At 36.1% G+C, this 10581-nt stretch overlaps 1 protein-coding gene across 3 annotated transcripts in view; it reads right to left on the bottom strand.

Annotated features, from left to right (window-relative positions):
• Positions 1 to 3855: 3855 nt before the first annotated feature.
• Positions 3856 to 10581, bottom strand: part of ACSL4 (acyl-CoA synthetase long chain family member 4) — a 13196-nt gene continuing 6470 nt past the window's right edge. For all 3 annotated transcript variants that reach the window (XM_010168438.2, XM_010168439.2, XM_010168437.2), the window contains exons 7-14: positions 10390 to 10461; positions 8646 to 8785; positions 8010 to 8182; positions 7759 to 7833; positions 7375 to 7566; positions 6679 to 6793; positions 5824 to 5981; positions 3856 to 4028 (exon numbers count right to left, since the gene is read on the bottom strand). In XM_010168438.2, coding sequence (XP_010166740.1) covers positions 3871 to 4028; positions 5824 to 5981; positions 6679 to 6793; positions 7375 to 7566; positions 7759 to 7833; positions 8010 to 8182; positions 8646 to 8785; positions 10390 to 10461 — 1083 coding nt within the window. In that variant the 3' untranslated portion in view covers positions 3856 to 3870. The remainder of the gene's footprint in view (positions 4029 to 5823; positions 5982 to 6678; positions 6794 to 7374; positions 7567 to 7758; positions 7834 to 8009; positions 8183 to 8645; positions 8786 to 10389; positions 10462 to 10581) is intronic.

Below are 10581 nucleotides of genomic sequence, written 5' to 3'. Positions count from 1 at the left end.
TATTTCTTGTGTTGCTTGCATATAATTGCATAATATCACTAATTTATCATTAGAATACAATGTAGGTATTTGAAACTATCATTCTAGGATGTGGTAGATTTGTTTTTTTGATTGAAAATTAGTGACCCATATTCTCGAGTCCTGTTCCTTTATAGCCAGAAAGTGATGGGAACTGCAGTTCAACATACTGGCTTACCTGGCAGGCAGCTCTCTACATCATGTTATGCTCAAAGTTCTCTGATGTCATGGGCACTAAAATTGCATTGGATAGGTGAAACACCACCTCACCTACTCTTAAGGGAATAACTCATTACTTTCTCTGTTTGTACTTTTTTTTTCCTTGCAAGCCATTTAATGACATCTGACTGTTACATGCAGCTTTACTGTGGCATTCTGTACAGGAACCACGTCTCCTCTTCCAGCCCCCACTCAAGGTTCTGTGTCAAAGCTGTTCCTGAAAGGTGTTTGTTTAACCTTCTGAGCTCTGAGGCTCTGAAGACTTTCAGTGGCAGAAATCTTGAGCAACTAGTTCAGTATTTAATAAGGAATTGTTTTAAAGTTCCATGTTTCTTTTAAAATGTCTAATCATAAATGTCACTTAGTGTAAACTTACTCTGTTCCTCCTCTTCCACTGGTGACAGCTCTTTTACGCTGGTTTTAGGGTAACATTGTATGTAGTAGAAAGTTAATCATCTCTTGTCATGGGCCATTCCTCTTCAGGCCAGCTAAACTCAACTGTAATCTTCCTTCACAGATCAAGGTTTCTAGTCCCACTGTTACTGTAGTTATACTCTGGCTTTTTCTCGGTATCCCATGTTTTTTGAGGTAAAGGGCCTAAATAAAATCTTGTATCAGACATGCCTAAACTGGATTTTGTTTCTCTTGGAACTTACTTCTCAGACTTAGGAGGATAATTTTAAATTCTGAACCTGCTTTCTGAAGAACTTGCAGCTAATTTGAGCTTTCTGTAACCTTCATATTTAGTAAATGAACTGCTCCCTCACACTTCAGTCCCATATTGTATGTCCTTTCAGTTAAGCACAGGGTATCATCTGTAACTATCACATAACAGTTTGGAAGCCATATACTATCACTTCATCTGCATCCTAGTTCCTTATTTTTAATGGCAAGAATGACATTCTTGCTCATCCTGTTTCTTACTTCTCCATAGGCTCTGTCACAAAAAGATTTAGTATTCATTAAAAGTAAGAATAAAGTTCTTACCAAGCTAGAGGTTTTATATTTCCAAATAATCCCCATATTTAAAGGCAGCTTGATGTAATCCTTCCCCTTCTCCAAAACTGCTTGAAAAGCTGATATCTATCAAATTCTCTTTTGCAGCACATCCACATTTAGTTAATTTCTTAAAAGAAAAACTAGGCCCGCTCTAGGCTTTGTTTTCAGCATCTGTAGCATGTTCTTGTTGCTGCTGCTTTTGAGAAGTTCTTCTAAGGTATGCTCAGTTTCATAGAGAACGTGAGACGCAGAACAGTAACTAGAGACAACTTGTGCAATATATAAAGATATTTCTGAACACAAACTTGTTGAACCATTTAAACTGTATTCCACTTTTGAAATGTTAACATTGTGTATGTGTGTATATATATATTGAAAATAGCAATCCTCAGTCAACCAAGACACAGAAGATACTTGCAGTCTAGATAAAATACATTTCATATAAATACATTCATGGTTTAAAAAAAAAATAAAATCATACAACCTGGTGACAGACTCAAGTGCAAGTAACTGTTTTACATGTATTTAACTTTTTTGATGCTAACAGGCTGACTAAAGGCTATTTAATAGTAACCAATTTTAAACATGGAAAAACTAGTAACATCGTTCCAGGACTGAGTCATTTAAAAAGTTGCTACTGATATGGGAAGTATTTCCTGTTGTCATAAACCAACTGTAGGTGTCTTAAAAAAAAAAAAATTTTTTTTTTTTTTTTAGAAAAGCTATTTCCCTGTTCCTTCTAGTGACTGTTGTAGTTGCATGCACAACTAGATACAGTCAGCTTTATATTCGAGATTTTCTTTTTCCCTTTCCCCTTGGGGTTCTTGAAAGATAAGCTGGCAGTGTTCTGGACTAGCCAGAGAAAGTTAGCACGAGGAAGTCTGAAGTTGGTCCCAAGGAGAAGGGATGGTTTTGTTAATGAGCATATAGCCGTGACTTATTTTTGCCAAAATCTGTTTAAACTGGAAAAAAAAAAATACACATGCAATAAAGGAAAAATCTTGCCCTGAAATTGCGAGCTAGTGCATTCAAGAGAAGCATCGTACAAAATCTTTTCCTTTCTGTACAGTGACAATACCAAATATTTTTTCTTTTTAACCATCATATACACAACACAAATATTACGAATAGAAATCTATAAATACTTTAAAATGAATTTGTAATATATAGCAGTTGAGGGCCACAGCTGTACAAAATGTAAGCAACATATATAAAATGATGAAGGAAGTGCGAAGTAGAACAGTATCAAGAGCATTGAATTTTTACAGCATTTATGGTTCAAGTGTGAAGAGCTAGCAGGGATGCAGGAGCTCAGTTACAATTCAAAAGAAGACACAATACAGGATTCTGCACACAAAATGATTTCATCAAAATGATTTAAATTTCATCTTCACACTTTTTCACATCTATGACTTCCAGTTAATAAAAGAACATTTTAATAATTAATTTCTGTAAGGAGTGATTTGTCCCTTTTTACAAGTTCCATAAAACAAAGATTCCCTGGCCACAAACTACTTTTCTGTAAGTAAAACAAGACTACATGGGGAAACTGTTGTTGGTTTCTGGTTGCCTTGTTATGCTTACCATATTTAAAAGGTGAACAGAAATACCTTTCTATAAAATGAATACAGACGTTTAGACCCTGATCCTCTAAATTACATACAGGTAACCTGTACCCTTACATGTATGTGAAGGTCTAGAGGATCAGTGCCTTAAAAAAATACCACCAACTACCCCTCAAAAACAAACAAACAAACAAAAAACCACAACTCCTTTGAGTTTCAAATCTGCTCAGAGACAACTGCCCGTAAATTTCACTGTTGTTTGCCAGTAAAGATGGAAATTCTGCATTCAGTTGATGATTTCTCATCAGTACCTCCTGCAGCACTGCAAATCTTTTTTCTTTTATGCTGTGTGTCTTAGTGGAAAGCTCTGCTTGAACTAAAATGGCAGTGGCAAGTAAAAATGTATTTGGTGAGTTGGAAGTTGAAACAGTTAATTGAGCACTCTTGAATGAAATTTCAAATAACTTGTTTTTAGAAAGCTTTTCAGTTCACCTTTATTTCAGTAAGTGTACTTAATATATTTTTTTTAGGCACTGTAAATATTCAAGACACTAACTGATGTGCAGAAGAATCCATCCATTCTCAAGCAGTGCATTATTAGTGATCTCTAGCAAGTTCTTGACTAATGTTGTCATACTGTTTTTAAATGGAGAAGAGTAGACTTTAAATACTTGTTTTTCCTCCCTTGCTAAGCATCTTACTATGACAGAAGAATCATCACAATTACATTAATTTTTCTCTTTGAAATACAAGCCAGACTTCAGAATGAATTAAGGAGAAGTTGCAAACAGTCTGAATATGCTAGAGAATCAATAATAATAAAATTACCTGGTCATACTGCTTCATATAATGATGTCTGTCTCAAAACTGGAGATGATCACAAGAAACTCTATGAAGACCATCAGTATCTAATCTGCTAATAATTAAGAATTTGGAGTCTAAGATAGACTCTGATTACAGAAACATTCATCCATTTGGTGTATTTTCCGAATGTGTGATATCTGCAGGCATCCAGTATTGAGGCATGAGAAGGAACCATCTGCACAGCTGTCTGGTCAACATAACTTGTTTATTTGCCTCCATACATTCTTTCGATGTCGTTGAGGTAATGGTTTTTCAGTTCTTTCCTTTTCAGCTTGAAAGCATCTGTTACTAACCCAGTCTCTGGGGTCCATGGTTCAGGGCTTAACCGTACTTTGATGGGTATTTCAAACCTTTCTAATTTCACTGCAGGGACAAAAAGAAACAAAAGCATGACTATGATTACAGAGCCAAATGAAATACTAATTCATGCTACCTAAAAATCTAAGATGAGCACCCTGTAGCTTGTATAACATGGTGTTCTACTTAATGAAGTAACCTTAGAGAAGGGCCACAAGCAAATCTAATCTTTTACCAATGCTGAGTGCTGGTTAGAATGCAAATATCCTAATAACAGACTGTACTTATAGCTTGTATTGGGTGTGTCAGTGTAAAATCTAGAGCTTGCAACAAATGAGTATGTAGCCTGAAGATCTGAGACTACTGTCACAAGAGGATACACTGAAGTATTTATTATAGGAATGTAATAATAACTAGATTAACTCAGACTAGTCAGATGTGCTTCATATTTAAATTATCATTAAGTACTCCTATACTTTCCATGTTTGAATGATTCTTTCCCAAATTCTTTCTTCTTAAGAGTTTGTTTAGAGTTCAAAATAAAAAGGATTTCTCTGTATTCTTGTTACATTAGTCACTTATTTTCCCTTCAGCTGGAAGCACTGGCTCGGCACACGCACAGCCTCAGTTGCAACCAAAGCTGCTTCTGTCTCTTGCCCAGGCAATAGACCAGCGAGGGGTAAGCAAAGGATGAGGTGGGTAACTGCTTCAGGGAGAAGGGCTGCTGCGTGGGTGCAATACTGGATGGACTTTGCATTCAGCTCCTGCATCTAGGGTCTGTAGTAGGATCCCACATCCACAGGCTTAAAGCTGAATTTCTAGGCCAACTGGCGGCATAGCCTCTAGGAGGCAGCACATGCTGGACAGATGGCATCTCTGGCTCTAGGTCTGTCCCCAGGAGCTCCTCCATCTCTCCAACTTCAGACTGGTACTGTAATGTGCTGTTTCATCTTATTTAGACATATGCCTGCTCGTGGTGAAGGTGCGTTATGTTCTGCTAACAATGAGAATGATCTCTTTACAATAGTTTTGGGAAAACATTTAAAATAAATTAGTTGTTTCTCAGTGGTAGATTACTAGCAAAGATTTTGAATAAATAAAGATATATGGATAGTAATTTTTCTAGTTCATGATAGAAAAAAACGGATTAAAATCTTTAAACCCAAGTCTGAGACCTACAGATTTTTTTTTAAAGGCAAAGCTTAATAATGCCCCTTATTCCCCGTTTTCTCTGTTTCAAAGGGCAGATTCTCCTCTCTAAGGTTTGAGAGGCAGCACTTAGCACGTGCTTAAGTCCAGTTTTACTACTACCTTGTATGAGGTGCTGAGTGCTTTAGAGACTTTTTTCCCCAGTCAGTTTGTTAATTTTTGGCCCCATAAAGGATTGATTTTGATCACTCTGTTCCACAGCAAGGAGTAGCAGGCTTTTAAGCCATTACAACCACAAGGATCGTGGTTGTTCAAAGCTGTAGGGAACAAAGTTGTGTGGGTAAAGAAAGCTTTGAAATCTCTTGCTTAACTGGTTTTCTTATCAGCAAATGTCTTGTAACTTCCCTTACAAATTGAAAGCTCTTTTGGCCCTTATTTTAACTGTATTAGACAAGCAACCTGTCTCTAAAATGTCATTGAAAAAAATTCAGATTTTTTTAGAAAATAAAAAAGGATAAAGTAGTTAATATGACCAAAAAGTATGTCGATTCCTGGGATAAGAGACAACATTTTGATGTGGTCTTTGCCTCTGATTAAACTGTTTTGGCACATACAGAGGCAGCAGGAAGAAGGAAAAGCAGTGAGGAAAACTGAAATTTTTTGCTGGATAAGCACCATGAGACTGGCTAGTACAATATGCCAATTTACTTACTCTTGTTTGCCACTTCTTTAATCTCTCGCAGTATTTCAGCTTCCATTGTAGGGTCGTTACAAATATCTACCCAGGTTCCACTGATGCCTTTCTGCTCAGCTAATGCTGTCAGCTTCTTCTGATTAGGAACCACAAAACTGATCACGTAAGACTGGTCACTACCCCAGGATGGCAAGAGGAGGAAAGAAAAAAGATCCAAACAGTTAACACTTCATGTCAGGGCATAAAATACTTACTTGATGTGAGATACACAGATCCACAGTGTGTTCTGCACTGTAGTTACTCCCCCATACAGAATCCTCCTTGTACATTAAGTCTTCACAACTGATGACTTATCAAAGGTATTCTAAGTTGTTTGAGAGTGTTAGGTTTGATCAGTATCATGCCTTGCTGTCATTTCATGAGTGCACATCTCAGTTTAACTTCCCAGCTACATGCCATGTTTAGCTAGTTCTCTTCAGTTTCCCTGTATGTAGTGTGCTGTTGAGGGGAAGGGGAGGAGAGACCAGGATTATTTCCAAAAGTCAGTGGAAAGCTTTGGATCAGGTGCAAAGTGTCCAGATTAACTTTTCTCTGGTATTCTGACAGAAAGCCAAAACACGTGCTAAATATAATGATACCTGTTTGGGGAAGGGATGGGATGGAACTGGAACGTATTAGGATAGGAGAAATGCCAGCAGAAAAACATAGGTAATTTCTTCAGGTTTTAGGGAATCTGGGAACCTGTGCTTCTTCAGTGATGGGGTTTGTTCAGTGGAAACCATGGAAAGCTATAGTGTATCATCAGAGAAGTGGGTCAGAGCCTATATTTCATGTTTACCTTAAACAGAGTTTCTGAAGTAATATCACTCTTACCTTTTGGCATAAGCACAGATATTGTCAATCAATGGACAGTTCTTCAGTGCTGCCTCTACTTTGCCTAGAGATACATATTCTCCTGCTTGTAGTTTTACCAAGTCTTTCTTACGATCTAGGAGTTAGGGGGAAAGAAAAGGGGAAAAAAATAAAAAAAAAATTAAAAAAATTTAAAAAATTGTTCCATTTAAACTTTTGTATTTCCACAGTCTCATTTGCAAAGCCACTATATATGTATTCTGTGCAATGCTACACAAGATTTTTAATAAACATGAATTAAAGCATCTTATTAAAATTTTAAAGCAGCTAATAGCATGTATATATTCTGCCAACTTTGTTATAGAAGCCTTTATAAAGTTTTTATCGCACTACAGTTCCTGTCACACAACTTGTATGGAAGTGATGGGGACTCGGATTTAAAAGCTTTGTAATTAATACCAAAAATTAATTTTACATATGTTCTTTTAAATCTATGTGCTAAATTTAGATAGTGATAATGTCACAGGAAATGCCATCACTTCCAAAATTTTCCTACAGCTGTGAGGACTTTTGGGAATGTGTTTTGCACTGTGATTCTGCAAGCAGATAACCTTAAGTAGATTAGCCCTGGCAAAGCCAACAGGATTAATAGCATGCTTATAATTATGCTTAGTCAAGATCTTGTAATATATTAAGATGCCAAAAATTGAGGCCAACCTATGATCTGCAGACACCCATCCGGATGAAATTCCCCTATATCTCCTGTACAGAACCATCTCTGACCATTCTCATCAGTAGAGAACTCTTCTGTTGTCTTCTCTTCATTTTTAAAATATCCCATTGAGACATTAGGTCCACCGATTACAATTTCTCCTCTTGGATTAGGCTTGTCTTTATTAGTATATCCCCCTGCAAACAAGAAAATCCCCACACAAGAAAATATTTTGAAACTTCATCTTAAAGTTAATCCATACAAATTGATGACTTATAAAAGATTAAGAACAATTACTTCATATGCTACACGTAGCTAAGCAGACAAAGAAAACAGCTAAGCAGTGGTTAAATTAGCTACTCTAAAATCAAAACATTTAATACTCTCACCTTCTTGCCAGTCTCTCAATTTTATTTCACAACAAATAAGAGGAGCTCCAACTCTGCCAGTGCTGTAATCGGCAACTTAGGAAGAGAACAAATATTTTTGTCATTTGAAATATAAACTCAAACCATAAATAGGGCAGTATCTTATCTCTTTACTGCAGTTAAGAACTACAGCTTACAAAAAAAAACCCCACCAAACCCTAATGTATATATCTGTATCTTAACTTACATATTTCCATAAGCATTTTAACTACCTTCTGTAATTGTTCCAGCTCCACATGTTTCTGTTAGTCCATAGCCTTGACCAACAGGACAGCAAAAACAGATGTTCATGAATCTTTGTGTCTGAGGTGAGAGTGGTGCTCCTCCAGAAAGCATCATACGGACATTCCCTCCCAGGAGGGCCTTTACTTTTTTAAACAGTAGTCTTGAAAGAAAGAAAAAGCATTAAAAATCATTCACTCAGCTCACTTTTATAAAAAGAAAAAGACACACACCTCCTTCTTTCCTATCTGGAACACCTTAAAAATTAACTTAATCACTAGAAGATTTTAGTGGACAGCAAGGACAATCAAAAGCGTTACCTCTTGTGTAACACTCAAAGATGGCAGAATTCCTGTAACTTAACTAAACAAACATTCCAATTTTATCACTTAAAAAAACCCCAATCCAATGAAAACTAGTCATCTGTTCTGAAGATTAGTCATTCCTATCATTAAATATCTTACCCATTTCCAGTAAGAACTTGGATTATTTCAGTAAATCATTAGATTATATTTGCATGTTGGATGAGAACTGTCTGATGTCAGATAGCTTAGATAATTATTCTTTTAGACTGTCTCAACAAATCACAAGGAAAAAATTACACTTGGACCATGAATTATACTTACACGTTACACAGAGGTGCATCATATCCCCTCTTGATTTGTTCCAATTTGTAGTCATAGCCTATTTTGAACAAAGTTCTCTGAATATAGTTCATCTCTTGAACTTTACTCATTACATTTTTATAAATTCTGTCCATTATTTCCTACAAAGTGTTAAAAAAGCAAAGAAAATTACCACATAGAACTGACCAGCATGTGTAAATTAAATTCCACGTTAAAAATAAGAAACCCCTATTATTCTTCCTTTAAAATGGCTAATGCAGTAAGAGTGAAAATGTCGGCGTTATTGGTTAGGCAGTGCTTAACTGTAATGCTTTTAATGTGTGATCAGTTAGTCAATTTATAGAGCATATACCCGGTGAAGTATTTTAACAGAAGTTTAAGGATTGGCTCCTTCAAGTTTGTTACAGAGCACAATGCTTTGACCTATTTACATGCTTTCTAACAAAAGTCAAATTAAAATTGAAAATAAAGCTATGAAAATTAGGTACTTTGAAATATCAGAGATCAAAATATTAAAATCTTACTAGAAACCACTCTCATTAGTGTTTTTGGTTAGTTTCTTCAAATCTTCATGATTGGGATTTAGACAAACTAGAATTTCAGAAGAACTGTACACTATTTTCAGCCCATTTAACCTGCAGAATATCATCTAGTAATTTCCAAAAGCCAGGCAAATATCTTAAAGCAGAATTAATTGTAGCTTTTTGGAAAGACTACCGAGGCATGACAAGGTATTCAGAATTAGGAAGGCTGGAAGGAACTATTAACCCTTATTACAATTTTTTGAGTGAATCAAATATTTCAAAATATTTGTGTCTCTGGATTCTGTTAGAATTATTTTCCATTTCATCCCTTGTATGTTCTAATCACTGGTGATGTTATGATGTTTTGACAATAAAAGCAAGACAGTAGTTCTAGGGAGGGAAATATTTATTAGATGATGTCATGTAAGTGGCATTCCTACTAGGGCTTTCAGAAAGTTTTTGCTCTTTGCTGTAGATTGTTGAAGTTTAGATCCTATCAACTGAACATGGACCATTGGTTTAAATTTTATTTTTTCCTCTGATAACTTCTTTGTGATAGTAAGTCCATAGAATCAAGACATTTAGGTGGTGTTCAGCATTATCACTGTTCTGCAGTTAATTTTGAAAAGGCACCCAAAGACCAACATAAGCTGCAGAAGTAATAGGAGTTACAATCTCCTGATCGCTTTTTCTTGTAAGAGGAGACTAAGCATGGCCTGCTTACCCCAAGAACAGCAGGAGAGACTTAGCCTAAGGGTTACTTTGGAGACAAGCAGCTGAGATTGGGCACCCCAACATCTATGGCAGCACAGCTTGACTTGCTAAATTCTGTAACTCAGCTCCAACCACACTGTCTCAGCCAAAGCCACCCTGCTTTCTCCCTGTGCAAAAAGGGAGTTTCAGACTGTGAATGTCAAAGACTTTTTGTATCCTATTGTTGTACCAGTAGCCCAGTAAAACATTACTGGTAACTATTAAAAGACATTTACAGTTTTGGATCAAAAAGGGTCTTGGCTTTAGCATACATATATTCTTGTGCTCATCCGCAGCATCAATACTCCATTCAAGCAATGACAACTGTGATTCCTATATTCTGCTTTTTTCCTATTCATGAAAGTTACACATTAAAAGAAATAAATGTTAGTAAAGAGATTTTTCGAGCATTAACAAGTTAGAAAGCATCATTTTTTTGCTAAACATATCCACTTCTGCATACTTACAGGTACAGCTGCCATCAGTGTAGGCTTAAGTACAGTACAGTCCCCTTTGCTTCCCTTCTTAATTTTACTTGACTGTAATAAGAAAAAAATGTCAGTTTATGAAGCTGAAAACCAAGCAGCTCTTTAGAAAAGAACTTAAAAAAAGAGGGAGATATATTAGAATGTAATTTGTTTAAAGCTGTTCCCCTGTCC

The sequence above is a fragment of the Antrostomus carolinensis genome, unplaced genomic scaffold (assembly GCF_000700745.2).
Source record: "Antrostomus carolinensis isolate BGI_N321 unplaced genomic scaffold, ASM70074v2 scaffold7655, whole genome shotgun sequence".
In the NCBI taxonomy this organism is placed as follows: Eukaryota; Metazoa; Chordata; class Aves; order Caprimulgiformes; family Caprimulgidae; genus Antrostomus; species Antrostomus carolinensis.
This window is presented reverse-complemented; position numbering and strand designations above follow the sequence as displayed.